At 42.7% G+C, this 25975-nt stretch overlaps 1 protein-coding gene across 6 annotated transcripts in view; it reads left to right on the top strand.

Annotated features, from left to right (window-relative positions):
• The window catches only part of ARHGEF3 (Rho guanine nucleotide exchange factor 3), a 492515-nt gene that overhangs the window by 211845 nt on the left and 254695 nt on the right, over nt 1-25975 (top strand). For 2 of the 6 annotated variants that reach the window (XM_073592257.1, XM_073592258.1), the window contains exon 1: nt 9973-10106. The exons of 3 other annotated variants lie outside the window; for them this stretch is intronic. In XM_073592257.1, coding sequence (XP_073448358.1) covers nt 10074-10106 — 33 coding nt within the window. In that variant the 5' untranslated portion in view covers nt 9973-10073. Of the gene's footprint in view, nt 1-9972; nt 10107-25975 lie in introns of those variants that run through there. One more of the 6 variants, XM_073592260.1, reaches the window with a different exon arrangement.

The raw sequence follows: 25975 nt of genomic DNA on the forward strand, positions 1-25975 counted from the left end.
AATGGTACCACAAATAAAGTGACATTACAACGAAGTGAACACAATGTCCATATACAAATGATGCGTATAAAATCGCAAGAATGCAGTTAGACGTGGTCCAAATATGTGAAGGTGAAATAGTGAATTATAACACCAAAAAGTTCCAATCAAAACACGTGTAGATCAGTTGGAAAATATAAGTGACTGTGATTAGACCACCACCATAAACAAAGGGGGGGCTTACCAGAACGTTTGAACACGCCAGGGCATACGCTCTGCGTGTCAAACAAGCTTGTATGTGATGAATGAATGAAGGTAATACTGGTTCTGTGGGTTGGAGATATCCCGCTCACACTTGAATACGGATACATAGGAAATGGTCTCTCAGGATACCATAAGGGCAGGGGACACCTGATGTAAGGGGGCACTCTGATGGGGACACCTCTGCTCCCTTCGCTGCTGAAGGGCCTCAGTCTTTGGGAGTACCAAGATGGCCGTGCTGGCTTGAATCACCAGAGTAGCGCGGAATTACCTATTTTGTTCTGACGGGGCTTTACGGAATGTGGAAGCCCCTCTAAACTAGTGGGTACAAGGTGCTTTGTGGTTGGTATTGGGCTGAGCCCAACATGTCCCAAAGGCAGCAAGCTATGTTGAGTGCATGTGGCCTTGTATGGTTCAGGAGGGGGTTGGGCGATCGCTCTTCTCGCCCCTTTCCTAGCTGGCCCCGTTGTATGCTCTAAAAAAGGTTGTGGTTTGGATTGGTGAAGGCAGCTCACAGCCTTTGGAGAATGGAGTGGAGTGTGGAGTTCCCCTTTAAAAGCAAAAGTTAGCCCATGGAAATCCAAGGGGTTAGAGGGGGGAAACAAGAGCATTGGAGAATGGAGTGTGGAGTTCCCCTTTAAAAGAAAAAGCTAGCTCAAAGAAATCATATGCATTAGAGGGAGAAGGTTAAATGCCCTTTTAGGAGGAGCTAGAGGAGCGAGAGTCTTTTTACATAATTTTAACAAGGTGCATGTCACATGTTGGCAACGTAACATGTTCATATGACCTGTGTGAAAATCTCCTTAAAAAAAATACATAAATGTGAACCAGCGTAAAAAAAAAATGTGTCAAGTTTAGAGGTGTGCCCGTTCAACCTGTGCAATTGCATGTATGTTGCTTAACATTTACTAAGATTTTGGCCGTACAGCGAACAAATGCATGTGAACGAGCGCAACAGCCGCTTGCGCATGCGCACTGCTTACAATAATCTCACGCAGTTCTAAACGTACTTGCGGGCACAGCAGGCTTTCTCTAAAAACGTTACTTCCTCATTCTATTTTGGGCATATTTGTTACTTGGGCAGTTGTTACTAAACTTCCTCACATCACCCCAATATTGGCACCTCCATCTTCTGTCAATATTGATTTGGAGATGCCGTGCGCCATGTCCATAGTGGCACACAGATTGCATTCTCCTGTGCATCGAGATCGCTATAGTAAATGAGGGATTTGCGCCTCTAATGTATTTATAACACTTTGTTTCGCCATGCTCTTGAATGCCCCCCTTTTTGGAGCCCAAATTCCACCATCCCTTTTTTCTACAATGCGGTCTTACATTTTAGACACAATATAAAGATTTGTAAATATACATTTTTCATTTGACTTTTTAATGTGTTGCAACCGATGTTCACACTGCAATTATGATAGAGATGATAAATAACAGGAAACTTGTAAGAAGCTTGTATAGCAACTGTTTGTTTTCATATTTAACTTGACCTTAAATAAGTGTGAGGCCAAATTTTATTAATTTTTAAACAGAAGCATTAGGGTATAAGGTCTGTATCTGCAATTAGATGCAATGTTTTGCAAATTTTGTGTTGACAGTTGGTTAAAACAGAACTAAGCTGTATCTGAGCACTAAAAACCTAAAATGCTATTTAATTAATTGTTAATGTTCTAAGGCAAACTCACGTAGTTACATAGTTAAATAGTAGGTGAGGTTGAAAAAAGACACAAGTCCATCAAGTCCAACCTATGTGTGTGATTATATGTCAGTATTACGTTGAATATCCCTGTGTGTTGTGGTCCTTCAGGTTCTTATCTAATAGTTTTTTGAAACTATCGATGCTCCCCACTGAGACCACCACCTGTGGAAGGGAATGCCGCATCCTTGCCGCTCTTACAGTAAAGAAGCCTCTACGCAGTTTAAGGTTAAACCTCTTTTCTTCTCATTTTAATGAGTGGCCACGTGTCTTGTTAAACTCCCTTCCGCTGAAAAGTTTTATCCCTATTGTGGGGTCACCAATACGGTATTTGTAAATTGAAATCATATCCCCTCTCAAGCATCTCTTCTCCAGAGAGAATAAGTTTAGTGCTCGCAACCTTTATTCATAACTAATATCCTCCAGTCCCTTTATTAGCTTTGTTGCCCTTCTCTGTGCTCACTCCATTTCCATTTCTTCACCTGAAATCACATTTAAAAACATCCGTAGCACTTCTGGCCATGGCCATCTTGAGTAAGGGCAGATGATTTATGTAATGTTTACTTCCTGGATTCCATCTGCCCTTCGCTCAGGCATGCAAAACATACTCCTTGGATGTAGAAAATCATTTTGGCATTGGCCAGAAACTGGGAAGCAAGTGAAAAATGTAAAAAAGGTTAAAACAAGAAAATATAACGTTCCTTCCTATCTATTTACTAATGCTAGCGGCATATAGAGTAAAAATGGTTACTGTTGACTGAGAGACTTTAGTTCCACTTTAAATTATAACTACGCATTTATATACCTAGGAACTAAACTAGTAAAAAAATGGCAGCAGGCTTTTGACTTCACATATCTCCCCCCCCCCCCAAAAAAAATTCCTTTCATTCACTTACAATGCGTGTGCAGAACAGTGTAGTCTCTCCATTCCCAGCATCTGTAAGAATGGAGCCAGATGTTGGGACAATATAACTCCAGCGCTCATGAACAAGAGTTATATCAGTTGCCGCCCAATAGCTAAAGAGTAAAGATAGGCCAGTCCAGAAGAAGATGGCAGCAGCAGTCATGGGACGCACTGGCCTTTCAGTGCTAGTGAATGGCAAACTACAAGGTAAGTCTGCCATTATCTGCTGTTGTGCATACTGGCACATTATGGAAAAAGCAGCCAGAGCCTCTCATCCTTTAATTCCGCTTTAACCTCCCTGGCGGTATTCCCGAGTCTGGCTCGGGTTGGATTTTTTATACCAAAAGCGGTATCCCCGAGCCAGACTTGGGCTTGCATCGCAGGATCCAGGAAGAGCATACTTACCTTGTCCCCTGGATCCTGCGATGTCTCCCCGCTGTGATCGGCGAGCCGCTGTGTCTCGCTCGATTCACAGTGCCGAGCTCCGTTCCCTGCGAGCGTTGCGACGCACGGGGACGGAGTTCGGCGGTAAATTCAAAAGTGAAACACACAGTATAGATACAGCATACTGTAATCTTACAGATTACAGTACTGTATCAAATAATTACACATCCCCTTTGTCCCTAGTGGTCTGCCCAGTGTCCTGCATGCAGTTTTATATATATAAAACTGTTCTTTCTGCCAGGAAACTGGAGATTGTCCATAGCAACCAAAACTGTCTCTTTACATCAAAAGTGGTTTTAGAGCAGCTAGAAAAAAGCGATAATAAATTAGAATCACTTGCAGAATTGAACGATAGTGATTTGTGGGGAGATCCGTCATCAAACACTAAAAGTAACGAAAGCTAAAATTCTGCAACTGAGCAAATTTCAGTGTTTTTGATTTGATTACATTATTATATATTTTTTATTATTATTATATTATTATTTGTTATAATTATTTATAGTTATTTATTATATTATAATTTTTTATTTCGTTTTTCAAACTTTATCATACCCGGGATGTCTACTAGACTCTTGTTTGGACAGATTTAAGTGAACTATTCCTAAGAATTACAGGCCTACAATATAAAACGCCAAATTTCAGTGCAAAATAATTGTACCGCTTTCAGCACCTAAAATCAGAAATAATCATACCGCCAGGGAGGTTAAAGCTCAACTTCATAATAACTGTAATAACAAGACCGGAGATGAGAGTGGATGTCAAAGAGACAAGAACACATGGACAGTACAAATAATCTAAATAACCTGAAAGGGGTCCTAACCCTTCCTCATTTTACTAATAATACAATTTTGCTGTGATCCCATTGACAAGATTTCCCTTCACTTCCTGTCCAAACAAGTAAAAAAGGGGAAATGTCTCCAAAACCCAGACTGCAAAAAAAAAATAACCCAAGAGATGTTCTAAATCTAAGAATTTTCAAGTTTATCCAAAGTTTAATAAAAGAGTTTGTACCGGAGTTGGGCTTTATTCCTATCTAAACCCCCAATGTCAGCTTTACCCACCTGGTACTTAAAGTTAGATTAGCGATTGGCTTGTTCCAGCGCCTATGCTGGGTGATGCTCAAGTCCCTTCTCAGCAGAACTGAGCTGTACAGTTCTGTGCATATTATTATTATTATTGTACAGGATTTATATAGCACCAACAGTTTGAGCAGCGCATTACAACATGAGGGCAGACAGTACAGTTACAATACAATTCACTACAGGCAGAATCAGAGGGCCCTGCTCGTTAGAGCTTACAATCTAGAGCAGCTTTACTATAAATCCTATAGAGAATAGGTTTGTGTAGTACTGTATGACCATGTCTTCTGTGAAGGGAACCACAGCCCAGTTTTGGGGTGCAATTTCTAGACCAAGTTTCCTGCTAATTGAAGTAAGCGGGGCTAATGTTTGCATGGAAAGAGAGAGGTCAGTTAGCATAAATTTAATAAAAATGGACCTCCAGGAAAAAAAAAAATTGCACACACCACCAGGTAAACATATTACCACTAATGTTGATTGTATTGGGTCTGTATTATCGCTGTTTACTGTAAATCATTGCTTCATTGAGACCAGAAAATACAATCAAAGCTCTTCTTCCTTCATTGCCCTTTCCTCTCCTCTTATTCATTCACAAAACACCATGCATTATGTTTAGGAAATACAAGGTGTTCTGTGAATGGAAGATCCTGGGGAGATCCAGTCGTTTACCCATCCCTCCTCTCTTTGTCCATTCACAAAATGCCTGAACAGAATACAAGAACAAAAGAAAAAAGGTAGGACAGGACTCTAGAGGCACCAAAAGACACTTGGAGTTGGGACAATGAAGTTGAATTAAAGAATTTAATTGATACAAACTTTAAAAATCCATATAAAAATTTAAAACATGATGCATACACAAAAGTAGACCATACATGTCAACAACACAAGTTATATATGATGTCATTCCTCAAAATGCAGTGTCATAACACAACAATGTCTCTACGCGTTTCAACTAAACGTAGTATTCTTCAGGGAGTTCATTGTTGAAGAGTACATTAGATAGACACGAAAATACAAATGTCAATCAGAAATGTATTTTACAAAATCATGTTCAGATTTATACATCAAACATTGAAAATATCGGTATACAGTAAAACCTTGGATAGCGAGCATAGTTTGTTCCGGAAACATGCTTGTAATCCAAAGCACTTGTATATCAAAGCAAATTTTCCCATAAGAAATAATGGAAACACAGATGATTCGTTCCACAACCATTTATTCATGGGGCTTTCAGTTTATAACCCATATAAAAAGATTATAGCAATGTGATAGGTTGCGTAACTATAAAATGACCATTCACAAATGGCTGCCTCCATATAGGGGATTAGAAGCAAAATCCAGAAGGCGCTGCAGAGTGTAAAAGAGAAGAGAGGCGCCTCTAAGTGTAGCAATATGGTTACATTTAATGAAGGTACAACAGTTAGCAACTCACATGGTTGATGATTAAAACATAGACCATCCCCAGCACCACCGTCTCTCACCGCTGTCAGTCTACAATTGTGACCGGGAAGACTACCCTGCAGTAGAGTGATCTGAAAGCGAGGCTTGAAGCACTGGTGGAGCGCAGCGTGGAATGGATGACGTTGATGGTTTTTGCGGATAATGGTCTATGTGGACAGCTTTACCCCGGATGCCTGCATACTTAGATGTGCCTGTTTTTATCACCAACCATGTAAGTTGCTAAATGTTGTACCTTCATTAAATGTAACCATATTGCTATGGCGCCTCTTGACTTTTTTTATACTCAGTTGTGACATGACGTTATTTGTATATCAAGACATTGCTTGTATATCAAGCCAAAATTGATCAAAAAATTCAAGCAAAATGCTCTCAAACCAAGTTACTCTCAAACCACTGTATCTTACATAGTATCAATTGGAAAATCATAAGTGGACAGCAGGCTCGGCTCCAAAAGAATCAAGGTATCAAGGGACCATTCAGAAGAAGGCAGCCTATTATATAGTAAAAAATGAATCAATATGGGATATGTAACCGCACCCCTAAAGCGGGGCGTGGAACCCATAGTTGATGGAAATGAAACGCATGAAGAAAAATGATGAATCCTTTAGAGTAAATACTCATTAATCCACAGAGGTCTGATAAGACCAACAGTGTGGAGCCCAGGGTTTGTGGAGCAAAATGGAGGAAATATTGTGGCTCCAACAATAGGAATCCACTAACCGGCCAACTTCAGACAGAGGCAGAGAGATTGACCAGAGTTTGTTAATTAATGGACAAGAGGAGAGGAAAAGGAGGGTGAACGATACCTATGAGAGCAGGACCTCTCAGCCACAACACCAGAAGAACTCTGTATATAGTTTCCAGCATACAAGAAACTTTGTATTTTGCAGTAAACAGCAGCAATCTACACCAAGTATAATCATTATCAGAGGTAACTTGTTTGGTATGTGCTGTGTGTGTGCAAAAAAAATTTTTTTTTCTAGCGTTCCTCTTTAAATATATAGTTATCTTTTAAAGAAGTCTTTGCTAAAGAAACATTAAAATTTTGAACTCGCACGTCTCCTTTTCCCCTCCTTGATTACAGGAGATCCTGCAAAGCCTGTACTGAGGTTCTGCAAACAATCTTTAGAGATAGTGCAGAGCCCGATGTCAGAACAATGATTCTCTTGTGATAATGGAGAGGTAAACAAGAGAGCAAGAAGAGATGTTCCTTCCATTCACCCACACTCATTATTGCATTCAAAGATCTTCCAACATGTTGGAAAACCTTTGTGATCATTCAACGGGATTGTCAGGGATAAGGGTTATGCTGGATAGTGCCAGTGTTCAGTCCCACCAAGTATTACCACCCATGGTGTTTGGTGAGATATTTGTCCTTCAAAAATCATGGGATTTAAGTGTACCCAAGATCAACTACCATGACCAACACTCTGTTTATCTTTCATTCAGCATTTATTATACAATTTTTTTACGCTACCCATGTTATACAAATATCTGGAGCATTCAATATCCAAACTACTGCTATCGTAAAAAAATAACATTTCATATTATTGGATACCAATAATTTGCTGTATTGCAGTTTCTGTGTCATTTATACCAAATGTTAAAATATATGTAAACCCTAACAATAAACTACTACAACATTGACCGTGCAAGTAAAATATTATTGATTGATAACATAAACGCTAGATTTTTCGTTGATCGCTTACACAATCAAATTTTAACACGCATATGCGCTGTAGATTTGTTCGAACTGTTTATGATCTATTCCACTACTAACGTTTCGAAAATCGTTCGTTTCAGCTCAAATCCAATGTTGGTTCGTTTTTTTTGCCATAAAATTAGCATTTCGAGAATCGAAATTTGCCAACTAACGTTTCGAAAGTGGAACGATCGAGCGTATCGAATGCTTTTTTGAATGATTTTCTAACCGTGTATGGCCAGCATAAGAGCAGTTAAACTCCTGTGCAGAGGGAGCAGGGGCATCATTTTCGAGTGCTATGTGTGTCTGTAGATGCACACAGCCTGGCTCCAGAGTGCAAACGCACCTGGTTTCCTAAGGGGTCACCCAGAGGAAGGAGGAAGGACAGTGCAGGTGGGGGACTGCCAAAGAGGAGGAGGGGATCATTGCACAGAGCAGGTAAGTATAACATGTTTTTTATTTTAAGAAAAAAAACGGCTTTAGCCCTGGTTCACACTGACTGTTCAGTTCAACTGAACTCGCGCAATTTCATTCCTGCATGTCAGACCTGACTTCGGGGGGCGATTTCAGAGACAACTGTGCGGGTTTCTGCACAGATGTCAATGGAAATCACACCCCGAAATCGCCAAAAGTAGTACAGAAACTACTTTTGGGAATGGGTGTGGTGTCGGACCGATTGGGACGGTGTAATTGCCACCAATTTGGCATGCGATTTGACATGTCAAATTGCATCAATGTGAACAGGGCTAAATATCGCTTTAAATTATTACGTTGGTGTGCAAAAGCCCTAAGACCTCATTTACATGGGCGTACTTATGTGTGCACTTATGTGGGCTGTCTTTGCTTTTCATGGGATGCATAGGTGTTCTGTGCTTCCACATGCAGTCCCATTCAAGTCTAGTGGAATGCAGCGGCTGCATGGCCACAGATGGCGGTGCCAATATGACAGCCACGTGGGTGGGTGTGCATGTCTCCAAATGCAGACAGTGTGCAACTTCAATATATTACAATTTTCCTCTTGGGTTTAGATACACTTTAAAGTGATACTAAAGGGTCCTTTTAAAAAAAAAAAATAACAAACATATCATACTTACCTCCACTGTGCAGCTTATTTTGCACAGAGTGGCCCCGAACATCCTCTTCTAGGGTCCCTCGACGGGTCTCTCGGCTCCTCCCCGCATTAGATAACCCCCTGGGAGAAGTGCTCTCCCGGGGGGTCACCTTGCAGGCGCGCTCCCGTGTCCAGCATTCGGCCTAGCCCCCCCCCCCGGCGGCCGCGTCATTGGATTTGATTGACAGCAGCGGGAGCCAATGGCTGCGCTGCTATCAATCTATCCAATCAACAGCCAAGAACCCCCTAGCCAAGAGACAGCATGTCAGAGGGACACCGTGGGACAAGTTTGAGGGCTCATGTAAGTAAAACGGGGTGGGGGGGGGGCTGGGGGGCCGGTCACTGCCAGGTGTTTTTTCACTTTAATGCATAGGATGCATTAAGGTTAAAAAAAACACGAACCTGTACAACCCCTTTAAAGTGATTGTAAGCCTAGGTTCACACTGACAGTGGGAATAAAATCATGCAAGTTCAGCTGAACCCACTCGGGGGCAATTTCAGAGACATCTGTGCGGGTTGCTGCACATATGTCAATGGAAATCGCACCCCGAAGTCGCCAAAAGTAGTACAGAAACTACTTTTGGGAATTCAGACAGTGCCATTGCTGGCAATTGCCGCCGATTTGGCATGCGATTTGACATGTCAAATTGCATGCCAAATCGTTCCAATGTGAACCAGGGCTTAAGGTTGTTTTATTGTTTTAAATTAAAATAACAAAATTGTTATTACATGTTACTTATCTGCTCTGTTGCTCTGTGCAGTGGTTTTGCACAGAGCAGCCCCGATCCTCCTCTTCTCGGGTCCCACGATGACTTGTCTTAAACCTTTCAAACGCCTGAATCTGAAGTGATGCATCCAGGATCAGGAGTATGTCATGTTGGCCAAGCAATCTATAAAAGAACAATACTTTCACATTTTGAGCTGCTCTGTTGCAGACCTGTAAAGCCTCGCCTCTTATCTCATCGGCTGTGTGCTACATATATATATAACTGGGCCCACCACCACCCTGGAGCATCAAAGGGCATCAGCCAGCCCAGATGTAGAGCTCTCTGATGACTGATCCCCCTTATCTCATACACTAACCACAGCCCTGAGATTGAGACATGACAGCTCTCAGTATGATGTATCAGCAAGCAGCTCCTGTCCTTTGAGCCACAAATAGTGTAATAGGTCTTTCCCCAAATAAGTGCTCTTAACAAAACCACACATAGGGGCAAAGCCTTTCTGAATGATACATTTCTGATAGCAACAGATAGTCGCTTCCTGCCGTGCACTTTAGGCTATTCACTGGGAGGGGTTAGCACAGGCAGCTGGAAGGAAAGCATGAAGCTGTATTGCAGACACTGCAGCCTCCTGATACTCAACTTACTCTCCAACACCGAGCTGATTATATATACATACCTGAGTGGAATTACATCTCATGCATCCTCATGGTGTGGTGCTGTTGCTTTGTGCATCATCAGGTGAGTGGGCTTGCATGGTGCATCCTTTTTGTGTCACTTGAGGCATCACTACATTGATCTTAGCCGGATGGATATCACTTTGATGAGTGAGGGCATGCCAAGCTTATTTCTCATCACTTGCTTGCTCACTTGTTTTTTGTTTTTTTGTTTTTTTAGTTTTTCTTTATACATTTTAAAAGGTTCTTTCTTGTAAGAGAATGATGCATGTGTTTATAGAAAATATATATGTTTTGCTTGCAGAAACATATATTAAAATTGCAATTTGGTTCATGCACACACAGATTCCATAACACTAAACCCTTGTCTATGGTTATTTATTACAATTTATTAAAACAACTAGGCATGTGTAGATATATTTGGTTGGCGGTTCATCTTCAGATGCTGTGACATTGAAAGTGGTCTCCTTGACAAGCTGAAAAGTACTGAATGTTTTGTAGTTTTTCGATTTATTTCATGTATTTCTGATGAATTTGCTTGGCTGTAGGAGGCTCAGTATCTTCTCATTCATTGCTGGTGTGGTTTTTGGGGTTAGCTAGATATTGAAGATGATGTAATGTGAACCAACAGTGGACACTCCCAGATAACGGCAAGTTAAAGCTGACCTTCACCCTCCCCAACCACCTTCTCCCATTCCCCTCCTGCCCCTTTCCTCTCACACAATTGGATATGTTTATTTATTTCTTTTTTTCTTTTGGGTAAAACATTCCCCCACTTCCTTTTTCTCACCTAGGTAAGAATCATATTTGTTTCTCACAGCTTCTTTGATAACCACATCACACCACGTTCCAGGAGGCAACGGGTTACCCTATGGGTCGTACACTGTGCCATGTCATCAAGGGGGGTCTTGCTGTCTCTTCATGGTTTTTGCAGCCAGCCCTCTTATGATGCACCATGACACATGCTCGTCATCACAGGGATGCAAGAACCCGGAAAAGACATCCGGCCCCCCTAATGATGTCAAAAGATGATGGGGGGGGGGGTAAAGTTCCTTTTTAAAGTGACAAGAAACCCAAGTAAATGTAAAAAATGTAAATGCAAAAAAATAATGTCTTTACACACAAACATGAATTTTAAGTGCATCCCAGTCTTAGTCCGTAGGGTTCAATATTGAGTTGGCCCACCCTTTGCAGCTATAACAGCTTCAACTCTTCTGGGAAGGCTGTCCACAAGGTTTAGGAGTGTGTCTATGGGAATGTTTGACCCAGTGGCAGTGCGTTTATAAGGGTGCACGGGTGCCGCCCCCTCTCTCCTGCCACCCCCTCTAGCGCCAATAGATAGATTCATGCGTTGCATGAATCTATCTATGGCCGCCGCTGCCACCCCCTATTCAGGCACCCGGCCCCTTTTCAGGCACTGGGCGCCTGAATTACAGCGTCTGGTTTTTTGTTTGAAGCTCCTGATTAGAGCCATAGGCTCTAAGAGGCGTCAAAAAAGGTGACCTGCGAGCGCCACGCTGGGCGCTCGCAGGTCACTCAGCTGTGTTAGAAAAGCGAATGAATATTCGCTTTCCTAACACTAAACCGCCTCTCTGCAAATCAGGTGCTGGGATCTGTTACCCGTCACCTGATTGGCTGAAACGACAGGCGCTGTGATTGGACGCCTATCAGGCATCCAATCATAGCAGAGGATGGGAGACGATATCGAGGAGCTGTCCCACCACCACCAAGACAGGGTAAGTACATACGGCGGGAGGGGGGCACACTGGCAACATTTGATATGGCACAGTGGCTGCGTTAGATGGGGCACAGTGCGGCTGCATTTGATGGGGCACAGTGAGGCTGCATTTGATGGGGCACAGTGAGGCTGCGTTTGATGGGGCACAGTGAGGCTGCCTTTGATGGGGCACAGTGAGGCTGCATATGATGGACACACACAGACAGGATGTCACTGCACCCTAATTGGGGGTGCACGGAAACAATATTTAAAAGGCAGAGAAACCATATTTGAATGTTTTTTGGCAGATTAACTTATTTGTGGTGGACAATCCTGGGAACTTTCTGGCTTTCGCCCAGAGATGGCTACTTTTCACTTAGGTTTGTGGTTCTCCAGGCACTGGGCTGAGTTCTCTGGCTTTCTGGTAATTGACAGGAGTGACTACAACGTCACCCCTGCCAGTCAGAACAGGGACCAGGATAGCTGCTAGAGGGAGGATTTTGCTCTCTCCTCCCTCCAATGGCAACCTACTGTGGGCAGAAGACAGCAAGTAGAGATTGCGTCCGCTGAGAGCAGACTTCTTTTTCGGTATTAGCCCAGCCCTCTACTCCACCCATGTCCCAACTTTATTCTCAGGCCCATTTATTTACAAAAGTTCCAGGGTACAATGGTGGGTATAGTACCTTATCCTGGATTAGGAGTTGATTTAACAGGGAATGGTTAGTGCTGCTGGGGATTGCAATGCAACATGTGCAATCCCACACCCTCAAACATGAAAGGTCGAATCAGCTGACTATGTTTGTAGACAGGGGGATAACTATTGGACAGTTTTTTCTTTGCTTTTTGTTTTTACATGTAACCAAACCCTCCTATCCTTTACACCCAAGGAAGCTGCCATCTTGACTTGTTTGATCTGCACTTGCCATGGTGCTGTACATGTGATCAGTTATGACTTGGCTTGATAGTTCGACTGAGGGCATAAGCAACTGTGACAGTTATCATTCAAGGCATGTCTTGAAAATAACTGTTTTGGGAAACCATTAATTTGATGGGTTTGGTTCCCCTTTAACCTGTTCAATTACTGCTTCTCCAGAGAAGTCTTGGCTGCTGGTGTCAGCAAATAACCCATATACTTTAGATCATTGCCAAATCCAGTTGAAAAAGACCAGATTGGGAGAGTGTGATCTAACAGTGGGCACCTATGCTACAAAAAAATTATACCCAAATATTACAGATTTATGAGTACAATTTTGCCAATTTTTTTTGAGAAACAATCCTTTAAATGGCAAGAAAAGTGTCACATTTTGAACAAACAAAATAAGTGTGATTGTGTAATTGCTGTCTAGATGTAATACTCACCATATATGTTACAATCTTTTTTTTCTAGAGTAATTTAGAAAATTCTAGTTTTCTGGCTGTCAGTCAACTCTACTAATTAATTCATTCATTTTTTATTTTGTTTTTATTTTTTTTTATTAATTACTGAACATACAAAACTTAAAGTAGAACTATAGTAGAAAAAAAAACTTCATATTGGACAGAGCAAGTGAGGGTTATAACCCATTAAATTTTTTTCACCATCTGTGTCCCATTGTGGAGATTTACTGTCACTTCCTGTCCCGTAGCCAAACAGGAAGTGAGGGGAAATTCCTGCAAATTAAGGGAATTTCTTGAGGCCCCTCAGGTCACCAGAACGAGTGTCCCCATTGGAAGATTTTCCCTCTATTACTTTTCTGGGGTCAACCCAAAATTTGGGATATTCTCTTACTTTCACTTTCGATGATAATGGTAAACGGACAAATAGAGACACGCATTCTAATCGCCCTCCACTCCATCCAAAACTAAAAAAAAGTTTTGCCTTTAGGTATACTTTAAGGCAGTGAAGTACAAAATGGAAACCTGCATGCTTGGTCCAAATCAGTGACATTGTAGGGAAGCGAGAGGATAGACATATCAGCCAGGAAACTCTCCCTATCTAAGAGAAGTGGGAAGCTGCAGCGTTCATATCTCAATCATGAAAGGTTTGCATTAAAGAAATCAACTATGTGTTTCCTTGCTATTTCTTATCTTTACATAAGTAACAGCCTGTATGTACATGTGTGGGTGTTAGTTTAACATGTTTGTTGGAAAGATTTGATCATGCAGAATAAAGATACTACGAGCTAGAAATAATTTATTGCTCAATATAAACTGACACAAGAATTTTAGATAAATGTGTGCAAAGATCAGATCACAGCACGGCAATTGGATGGATGGTCTGTAGGATCAGATGGATATGTTCTTGATTGTTATACAATGACAGCATATAGAGAGGTCTGCCAGCAATAATCAATGGTAAAGTTATATGGGTAGAAGATATGTCTTAAAGGATAACTCTGCTTTGAGCTCTCCAAGCTGTTATTGACTCTGTAGGCTGCAGAAAAACGAAATGTGTAAGTGAATCATGAAGAAGCTGGTATGTTCCACCATTACGGTCTGCAACCTCCCAACTTCTGTTTACAACCTGCTGTGCTGCGGAACAAGCCTTTTCTCAGCTGCCACTAGAGGAAGCTCTTAGTGGATGGGCTTTACATTAGATTGAATGAGCAAGCAGTTTCCTGTCTACCAATACATCCCCCCTCTGGTGGCGGTAAGGGATGGCTTCTTCTACAGAACAGCAGGTTGCAAATGGAAACCATGAGGTTCCACACCATAGTGAAAGGCACATTGATCTTGTCAAGGTACCAGATCCTGTTTTGTTTCTGAGCTACCATTTAATCTAGACGGGAAAATGTGTCTATTAGTGTCCACCCTATTATCCAGTATGTCAAAAATATAATCTTACTATATTGGTCCACATCTACCAACCAGTTTAAAAGTTGCCCAGGCGAACTCAGTTTGAATCTGTAGTTTGGAATGTGATTGATGTTTTGGAGTAGCCAGCCAAATCAGCATCCACTATCAACCACTCAGAATTTAAAACTGCACTACAAATACTTAGGTACAGCTTTCTCTTCATCAAGGAGAACAGTGAACAGTACATGAGTGCCATCACCACATCTCACTCCAAATTTTGTGAGTCAGAGGCAGCAGTGCATTAGATCAGTGGTAGCTGCCTTTTTGAGACCAGGACCCAGCAAGACACGCATTCTTGCAAAACTGTCCATGCCCTAACAGCAAAATAATAAAGTTTATATTCACACAATAGAGGTATGGAAATTCAAAACATGTATTGAAATGTTGAAAGGCTCCGGGACTTGGATGGAGAAGAGGTTCCTGGAGGGGGCTGGGGAGCACTGTTGGAGGTTGGGGTGCACTATGGGACACTGTTGGAGGTTGGGGGCACTATGGAGGGCAGAAGTCTCTGGAGCAGGCTGGGCAGCACTGTGGAAGTCTGGGCGGCACTGTAGGAGATATGGTGGGGCACTGTGGAGCCTGAGGGCCACTATAGGAGATTAGGGTGCCCTATGAGAGCTTGGAGGCACTGTGGGACACTGTTGGAGGTTGGGGGCACTGTGGAGGGCAGAAGACTCTGGAGCAGGCTGGGAGGCATTGTGGAAGGCTGGGCAGCACTGTAGGAGATATGGTGGGGCACTGTGGAGGCTGAGGGCCACTATAGGAGATTAGGGTGTCCTATGAGAGCTGGGAGGCATTGTGGGAGGTTTAGGGATCTGCAGCTGGCTGAGGCCCAGGAGAAGGGAGGCCCCGTCCCAGCAGTGGGCCCATGGCCTGGTGGTTGAACACCACTGCCATAGATGATCTTGTATTTCGGATACACAGCAAAGGAAGTGCGCTGATTTTTTTTTTAGGATGAATCCAAGAGAAAAGATACACTTTCAAGGTACTAATTAAGAACCATTAATATTTCTAAATGTTCCTTTTTTTTTTTAGTTCAGTCCCACTCATAGGCGTGTACACAGGGCACACCCTAATCACCCCATGCATATTAGTGTTATCGCTCCGTGTTCTGGCAGGAAGATGGGAAAGATCTCTATCTTGCCAGCTCTGCTATAAGAGAAGTGTTGATGCTCTTCTCTTTCACTGCACTTTCATACTATATATGTAGACACGCACGCACATGTGCTTGAGCTTTAGGGTGCAGACCCAAATGTAATAGGCTGTGCATAGCTATGGTCCCACTTCAAAGATGAAGTTTAATCTGCTTATATTTTGCCTTCCCCAGTTCCTATTGCCACAACCCCCCCACCTCCAATCAACACGTTAATGACATTTTTAAATAAACCTTTCCACTTTGATTACAGACCTTTTTAGACCAAGTGGCATCATCACTAGGTCTCTTTGCTTCTCCAAGCAATGCATGCAGATCTTGGCTGCTGAGAGGGACTGACAAGGTGCTGTACATAACTTAAAGTGGTTGTAAAGGCACAAGGTTTTTTTTACCTTCTTGCAATATTGGGAACCTTAATGAAGGTAAAAAAACCTTCTGTCTGCAGCAGCCCCCCCTAATACTTTCCTTTCTCATTACAGCGATGTCCAGGAGAGCCTTGTTATTCTGGGGACTCACACTCCTGATTGGCTTTTGGCAGCAGTGGGAGCCAGTGGCTCCCTCTGCTGTCAATTACAGCCAGTGAGCCAATCAGGAGACAGAGGGGCAGGGTTGAGCCTTGGCTCTGTGTGTGAATGGACACACAGAGCAGCGACTCAGCTTGCATGCCCCCATAGCAAGCTGGTTGCTGTAGAGGCACCCGGCAGGAGGGAGGCCGACGTGGGACCAGAGAAGAGGAGGATCCAAGCTGCTCTGTGCAAAACCATTGTTTTTTTTTTAAACAACACTTTAAAACATCACAGCTCCCTCAGCTCTGATGTAAGTAATGGGCTGGCTCTTGGAAGGACTTTTGCTAATGTCAAAATGGATGCGTTTTGAACCACATCTGATTCGCTTTCTATGGAGCCAGTTCACATATGTGCAGTGCAGCGGCAGTGCAAATTCACTGCGAATTTAAAAGGAGTCCTGTTTGTTTTTTGAACACTGTGGTGTGGTTCAGATGCGAATTCCAGGCTCATTGCCTTCTATGGGTACCCATCTGAATCGCACATCTGATCAATTTTGAACATAAATTCGATCCCCAAATAAAAAAAAAAACATGGTGCCCCCCCCCCATTCAATACCAGGCCCTTTTGAGTCTGGTATGGATTTTGAAGGGAACCCCAGGCCATTTTTTTAAAAATCCATACCCGACCCTTTTTTGAGCATGCAGTTAAGGGGGGACGAGCGAGCCCTTCCTGAACCATACTGGGCCACAACCCCTCAACATGGGGGAGGCTTTGGGGTGGGGGAGGCTCTGCCCCTCCCCCCCCAAAGCACTTTGTCCCCATGTTGATGGGGACAAGGGCCTCTTCCCCACAACCCTGGCCAGTAGTTCTGGGGGTCTGCTGGAAGGGGGCTTATCGGAATCTGGGAGCCCCCTTTAATGAGCCCCCCAGATCCCACCCCCCCCATGTGAATGAGTATGGGGTACATTGTAATTTTTAACAATTTCTTTAAAAACCAAAAACAATGTCCCCCGGTGTAGATCCAGCCTCAATCACGACGCCCGCCACCACCACGCACCCGATAAAATAAAAAATAAAAGCTCCACTCGTGCCGACGACTCCTGCCATCTTCCTTCTCCACCGTCTGACAGGTTTTAAATAGCTAAGGAGTGGGGCCACCCAGCAACAGCACCTGGTGGCACCGCCCCCTTGTGATGTCACCGACCCAGCATGCACTAGTCGGTAACGTCACAAGAGGGCGGCGGGCCGCATGATTGATGAAGGATCTACAGCGGGGACATTGTTTTTGTTTATGCTTTTTTAATAAAGGAATTGTCGAAAACTGTGCCTGTGTTTTTATTTCTTTTGACACTTTTTTGTTGAATGAGTAGGAGTACAATGTACCCCTACTCATTTGCATGGGGGGGCTGGGATCTGGGGGGTCTCGACAACAACCAGCCAGGGTTATGGGGAAGAGGCCCTTGTTCCCTAGAAGAGGACATATTTTACAATGATGGGCAGAGCTGATAAGTTGGGGCTGGTTTTCGGGGTGGTTTTACCAATAAACTACACGTCTTTGCGGGGCGTGTTTACACAACTGAAGGGTGGGTTTTTTTAAACATGTATTATCTCTTCTGTATGCATCTGCCCCTACACCCGTCCCTTGCAGAGTTGTGGGAGCGTGTGACACAATGTAGTCTTAATTGCGCAGGGCCGTGTACAGCTGATGAACAGCTGTTCATGTTCGGAGACTTTCGGCGTCTCCTTTGTCCTCCGTACTGCGCAAGTGCTGCGCCTGCGCAATACAGGGCAGGCACTATCGGACGGGGGACCTTTCTCGACAGGACACCGGCAATGGTTTTTTCTTCTTTTTTTTTTTTTTACATTTAGCTGACAGCTGATGAGTCATCTGTTGTTAAGGACGCGGCAGCCGGCTTCCTGGCCCGCTCCTTAACAACCAGTTAATTGTAAAGGAGCCGGTGTCCGCCGGCTCCAAAAATTTGCATCTGAACCGCGTCTAAATCGCAGCTCAACCACTGAATAGCTGCTTAGGAAATTCGCAGTAAAAACGAAGAGAGAAATTTGCATCGGACATGTGTGAACCTAGTATTATTGGGTGGATGTCAGGGATGTCAAATAGCATGCCAAATCGGCGGCCATTGCCGACAATGGCACCGTCCAAATCGGTGCAACGCCGCATTTGTGGCACCACATCGATTCCCAGGAACAGCAGGCTGGGGAAGAAAAAGCTAGATGATGACCTGGACATCTTGTGGCCAGGAAATGAGATGGACTTTATCTGTCTTGTAGCTTCTAATGCACACTGTGAAAATCTCACAGTATGCAGTGAAATCAAATTAAGCAATTATAGTACAGAAGAGGAACCTATACAACTGTAAATGAAAGGGTGTCATATTTAAGACCTCTTTTGAGGAAGCTGGCATTGCTGGTAAATCATTGGATTGGAGGGTAACTCCTGTAAAACATTGGAGGGTGATTTGTAGCTGTTGAGAGTCCCTGAATTTTCAGTTCCAACACATTTCTTTTTCGCAACCCAGCCCATTTCTTTACTACATATTTTTGTAAACCAATTTCTAAGACCTATTATGTTGCAGTGGTTGGGTGAATCCTGGAGCAACAATATCAATCCATGTAGATGTAACTCTTAATTGAATAACATGCTTAAACAATGTGCTTCAAAAGCAATTGTTTAATAAAATATTTGTTTTGATCTTTTCTCATCCTTTGTTGCTTCTCAGTGTTGCTGATCCCTGCAGCCTCTTTGCAGTGACTTCTGGTCTACACTCCAGTGATAGCTTTTTTGGAGGTAGATTGTGACAACAGATGCCTTTCTTCATGTCAGTGTGACAATACATGATGGGAAATCTCTCTAATCCAACCCTGGATAGGAGTATAAAAAAACATTTGTTGTAATCCTTCCCCTTGCCATCCACAACAAAATAGAACGTTTTGGCTGGACTTACCTTTTAAGCTCCCAACCTTAGAACAAACAGCCCTGCTCGTATATTTGAAAAAGATAAAATCTTATGTTTAGGGTCTGTGAATTAAAATTTGCTGTGTGAATGTCTCAAGCATTCACACAGCCGTCACAAAAGAATCCATGTATTTTGCCTACTATGTGTATTGCCTATAATCGTCAGCTCCATCTAGTGGCCATAATGCAGTATTTTCCAGACTAAGGTATTTCAGGAAAATACTGCATTATGGCCATTAGATGGAGCTGACGATCATAGGTAATAGGGATACTAGGAAAATTACGGAGACTATTTATGATAGCTTTGCAAATGCTTGAGACATTCATACGGCAATTTTTTTTGTCTGCAAACCTGCTTTTGTATTTGATTTTTTTTTATATTTTTAGGATTTCTGTTGAGCTCCTGGTACTGCCTATTATTAGTCTATTCCAGCAACCCCTTGAGTGGACCTCTGGCTTGTTTGGTTATGTCCCATATATGCTCTGCACACAGTTACTTACTAGATGTAAAACTATATTTAGTGTCTTTTTTTTTTCTTTTTCTTTTCTGTATAATCCCCTTCCCACTAATTAAGCTGTCACCAGATCTCTAGCTAAATATGGAGGTCAAAGCTTAATTTGCATTGGGAGTAAAAAATGTTTGAACAGAGATTTATCTTTATGTATGGATATATCTGCGACTGTTAAGATTAATACCAAAAACACAACTTAACCCTGTCCTTGCCAAAAAGAATGATAATAAAACATATCACACAGACTGCAAACCTCATCAGCTCAAACGGAGTTAAAGGTCTGTCATCAGCACAAAGTAATCCTGCATGGAGTTCCATAACTGGATACACTCCCTTCCAACCTTGGAACAACTTTCAAGTCTGATTTTTGCGGTGCAATGTCTCACCACCTGCAACACAAAATATAAATGAACACGTGATTTCGCAATAAGAGGGTATGATAATTGCAAAGTCGTGTTTTGGTTATTTCTTCAGCACAGCTGGATTTAGTGTATGAATATTGGAAAAGTCTTCCTTATGTTCTCAGAAATTCCCAGATGTTTCAGATGTCACAATATTCTGCAAGGGGCTATTTAGGAAAAGTAGGCAAGTATCTATCTTGCATTGCAAACTGATTTTGAGGTGTTTGCAGCTGTGCAAGACTGGACTCTTCTATGGAAAGAATTTTGAAGTGTGGCTTCCAGGAATTCAAGTTTTTGGAAAAATCCAATCCAAGAAGGTACATGGCATCTCACGGGCTTATCTCTATTTTTTACATTTGACAGTTTTATTGTACTCCTAGAAGATGGCTATTTCTGTATTTCTGGGAGCCCGACGCTGATACTTCAGGTCTAATCATCTTCAACATTAGAGTAGGTGTAGCTGATATGCCCACCCCTCCCCTTCTCCTGCCCAATCACAGAAGCCTTTGTATTATGTGAACTCATTCACAAAATACAAAGCCTTCTCTGAATGGGCAGCAGAGGGGAGGGGCAGGCATAGCTTGTCTGCGTACCTCTCACTCCTCTCTCACAGCCTTGAGTGTCAGTAAATGCTCCAGCAGAGCCATAAACCTGTTAGATATAATCATTAGCGATAAGTTCAGGAGATGTCATTCACCTCCTTGAACTTGGCTCATAGTGTGCCTGCACTTTTTACAAAGTGGTTGAGTTTCTGGAAATCAGCTTTTAGCGGAACTGAAATCTTATGGCTCACATGGGCAGTTAAACACTGGTTTTGCCATCCCTCCCCCCCATCCTTAACTGTCCACCTAAAGTCTCCCTTAACACAGCTGCACCTGTCAAACTTGCCCATTAAGGCCAGTGGGACCTTGGCTCACTTGACTTACAGTTGTGGTGTGGCTTGATTTTTTTTTTTTAACAAAATCCCCCTTGGGATAAGAAAAAAAGAACACTCAGTCAGAAGGCAGCAAGATTGCCTCCTGAATGCCTAGCAGCTGCTGCTATACTGCCAATGCAGATTTCTTTTCAGAGGGAAGTAGGCACTGCACATATGAAGGAGCCATTAAAGCTGTGTTGAAAAAAAGGCAGACAAGAGACTAGTCTCCAATATTGCCTCCGTTCCCCACCATCCCCATTACTGACTTACCATGCTTTGTTCTGCACTGTATCTCTGGTTGGAGGCAGCCATCTTGGTAGAGGCAGGGTTTTGCTTCCTCATGTAGGAGAACAGTGTGCAGCACAGTAACGACATCACCAAATCTCACCCCAAATGTGCTGAGACTAACAGTCAGGTAGCAGTGGCTTGCATCTCACACTGCTGATGTACAGCTATGAGGCTGTAGACACAGGAGTGCCTAGGCCAGGTTTTATCAACCTTTTGAACACAAAGGAACCCTTGAAATAGCTTTCACGTCTCAGGGATGTATCTACAGCTCATGGTAGATTAGCATGCACAGTAAGTTGAGATTTGAAGGCTGCTCTATATCAGTGGTCTACAAACTGTGGCCTGCGGGCCCTTTGCCTGCATTTATCCAGCCCTTGGGGCACTATTCCTCCCACTGATATGAGACACTATTCCTCCTACTGACACCACCTATTAGGCATCCTTCTTCCCACTGACACCAACTATGGAGCACTATTCCTTCCATTGACCGTAACAAAGGGTCAGTATTCCTTCCAATTGCATCAATAATAGAACATAATTCCTTCCACTTATATAAACAATGCTACTGCTTCCACTAATATCAACAATGGGTCCTATTTCTTTCACTGATACCAATGATAGAGCACTATTCCTCCCACTGACACCAATGAGGGGGCACTATTCCTCCCACTGACACCAATGAGGGGGCACTATTCCTCCCACTGATGCCAACGATGGGGTGCTATATAATTTGTTAATTCCCCCTGACTAAGACATTGTTTACTTCCGCTGACACTGGCGAATGTTCTACTTTGACTGGCCACACTTCGGCCCCCCTAAAGTCTGAAGAACAGTAAACTGGCCCTTTGGAAAGTTTGGAGACCCCTGCTATATATGAAAAAAAAAATTTCAATAATAATAGTAAAATGAAACAAATTTTATTAATGACCTGGAAAGAAAGGCATACCATGAACACTGTAGTGTTCCCTTCAATTGGTGGTCAGTGGAGAAATGTCTACATATGTTCATGACCAGTGAAGTGCTCTCCTACATTGGTGGTAAGTGTAGAAGAGTTCACCTTTACTGGTGATCAGTGCAATCCCATTACATTGGTGGTTATTCAGAGAGCCAGTGAGAGAAGGGCTTTAATACATTGGGCTTCACTAGAAAGCATGTCCCTTACATTGGTTTTCAGCAGGAAGAATGCCCTTATTACAGATAGCCAAAAAGATCATTGGTGTCAGTGGTTACTTATATGGAAGTCAGGAATTGCTCATTGCTCAAGGAATCTCTATCAATGTTTGGAGGCACCCTGGGGCACCATGGAACCTGTGTTAGGAAAGGCTGGCCAAGGCACACTCACATTTCAGAAAGTGTACTGCTATTTTTAAGGATGCATCCCAGACAATAGGTAGACTTTTCAGGGTTCTGCTCAGGCACAACTAGTATTTCTAAATTTTTTAACATCCTTCAGTTCTACTACTATTAAAAGTATTGGTTAATCATGTAGAGTTATCACAGCTTTTGAAATAACTCAGTGTCATCTGTACTATTAAATCTTGGGCACCTAATAAGGTAAGTGTGACCTGTTAAGTTTAATCTTTAGAATTAATTAATTAAAAGTTAGGGTCAATAGTTGGGGTTCAAATTGGGGGTTAAAGTGATTGTAAACCTTCAGGCTGGTTTCACATTATTGCAAATTGGATGCGGGGAGATTGTGACTGGCTCTTTACTGAGCCAGTTCACACATCTCAGCAGTGGCTCCAGTGCGAATTTCACAGAAGTCCTGTGCGTCTTTGGCCTGTTTCAGGTCTGAATTCAGCCTGAAATCAATCCTGAAATGGTGAATGGAGACGCACTGGACTCCTGCTGTGAGTCGGAGCGTGCTGCAGTGTGAACCCAGCCTCAGTGTTTTTTTTTTTTAAAGATAATAAACATATTATACTTACCTGCGCTGTGCAATAGTATTGCGCAGAGCAGTCCTTTACCATCTCTTCTGGGGTCCCCCACAAGCATTCTTGGCTCCTTCTGCCCTTTGAGTGCCCCCATAGCAAGCGGTGTGCTATGGGGGCATTTGTGCGGTTATGTTCCCGACCTGGGCTGTGTGTGTCCATAAACACGCACAGCTCAGCTCAGTCCTGCCCCGCCCCCACATCCACCTCTCAGAATTTGATTGAGAGCAGTGGGAGCCAATGGCCCCCGCTGCTGTCTATGTGTCCTGTGAATGCAGAAAGGGAGGAGAGCAAGGCTGCCAGCGGCACAGTGCTGGATTAAGAGTGGTGACAGTTAACTATTTTGGGAGGGGAGGCGGGAGACACAGACATTGGAAGGTTTTTACCCTAATTCAGAGAATGCATTAAAGTAAAAAAAACCTTTTGCCTCTAGAACCATTATAAGTAGGGCTACCAGTGCAGGTACAAAGTCCTTTAGCACCCAAGGCGCAAAGACTAAAGACTGAGCCACAAATGACTTAAGCAGCTCCTGTCCTTTTTATAGCCGTCTCCTGCTGAAGGGTCCTAAACTTTTATGCCTACCCCTTAGCCCAGTCTTGGGGTTACAATGAGGACTATAGCTAGGCAATTTCCTTTAAGTAAATTGTAATTTGAAGGTTTGTTTAAAGTGCACCTAAACTCAAAAGTTATTTAAGGGGAAAAGGAAGTTAGATTTTAGAGATTGGTTGGGTGCCTACAAACCAGAGCTTCTGCTGGTGAAAAACAGTGTACTACCTATCAGCACTGCTTAATTTCATCTAGATGTTATTAAACATTCGTGCCTAAGAACATGTCCTTGTTCTCACCTCTTCATGATTTACTGTTATCGTGTCCTTTTTTTCTCTGCCAAGATGCCCAACCCCCTGCCTTATGAGAGAGTCTGTATGTGTTGTGCCCTCTTAAACACTATCTGGAATGCAGTCCGTAGAAGCTAACACTTACAACTCTGCGTGTGGTGTCAACAGACTTCCACTAGTGGGCATATTAGTGCTTCACATGACCACTGAGCCATTAGGAGCAAGCACTACTGAAGCATTGGTTTCTCACTTTGTAAATAATTTGATACATAAATATTCTTATTTTTGCACGTGTACAAGCGCAAAAAATGTTTATAGGACACAATATTTAAAGTAAACTCATCACTAACCTAAGCAATGCCAACTGAGTTAGAACCCAGCTCTGGAAAACTTGAAAGTTGTCCCTTACAGTGGGGCTGCTTGCTTAGGTCTAGGGTACTTGTCAAAGTAGATTTACTTACATGATTCTCCACTACTCGGCTGGGCTGGTCCCCGCAGCGTCTTCTCATCTACGTTCAAGTGGTCTAAAGATGGAGTGATTTTCTGAGGTTGCAGGAAAGAAAATCACTCGATTTCCCCCATCAACACAGTCAATTTTGATGGAGGAATCCTTCCTATGGAGCTCTTGTGTTCTTCTGGTAAGGATGGCACCCCCACCCCACCGGGAGAACACCACTATAATAGCCGCCATTAATAATCACATGTAAAATCTGACAGGGTGGTTATACTCAAGTTGATTTATCTATAAACTTGAGTACATTCAGCCTACCCGTACATGGTTTGAATCTTGGCTGGTCCCTTCTGAACCGGCTGAGATTCTAACCATCTATGGCTGGCTTAAGGCCCTGACATCATCAAGAGTCCATAGCCCTGCACTGGACATGATGATACTGAAGGACAGTCCACTGCTGGAGCATGAGGAGCAACGTCTGCTGGGGGGCAGAAGATCATGTAAGCAAAATCAATTTTTCTCTCCCCCAGACTACATGAGCAATCAACCCTTCCCTGCACAGCCCCACTGCAAAGAATCATTTCCAATTTTTCAGAAGTTGCACGTTAATGATGGGAAAATATATAGCCAGATGATACCAAAAGTGAAATCTGCCTCAGTACAGTTATAGGCAGATTAATGTAAATGCATGCCGTGACTTTTCCTGTAAAAATCTTATCTCCCTCTTATCTCCTTATTGACCAGTATAGGGGCTTCCCTATATCTCTCTACTTTTGACGTACACAATTGGGCTGGTTTACTAAAATTTCCGGGAAGTACTGGGTGCTCTACATGTAATAGGTAATTAAAAGTTCAACAAGGTGAACGTGTGAATGAAAAATCGCGCTATTAGCAGCGAACATGCCTTAGTAAATTTGGAATCGGCGCTAAATGTTGATTCCGCGGATCTGAAAGTGCCAATTGCTGCCAAGTTATTATATAGCACTGAACTGCTAGCATGATTCATGTATGTGAAAAAAACATTTTTATGAGAGATGTGCTCTACCTCGTGTGCATCTATTGATGTATATTGCAATTAGTATTCCTATTTTTTTTTTCTTCGTTTGTTAACGAATGCGGTTATGAATGAGTAATGTCTGCAATTCTGTAAAGTTATATATATTGAACATTTACACTTGCATATCTGTTTTATGTTATTTTATTTTTTTATTTTTTTATTTAGGTGACTATAAAGCAGTAATAATTTATGTTCATTCTTCATTCATACAACATTATTATGCAGGTCTCAGCGTACTTAGCACAATTGCTTGGTGGTCTGCTCAGATGTCTTCAAAGCACCTCAAGTTATGATTTCAAATTCCAGCCAACCTACCACCCACCAGCTGTTTTATTCTTCCAGTGCACAAGTGAATT

This window comes from Aquarana catesbeiana, linkage group LG07, assembly GCF_042186555.1.
Source record: "Aquarana catesbeiana isolate 2022-GZ linkage group LG07, ASM4218655v1, whole genome shotgun sequence".
Classification (NCBI taxonomy): Eukaryota; Metazoa; Chordata; class Amphibia; order Anura; family Ranidae; genus Aquarana; species Aquarana catesbeiana.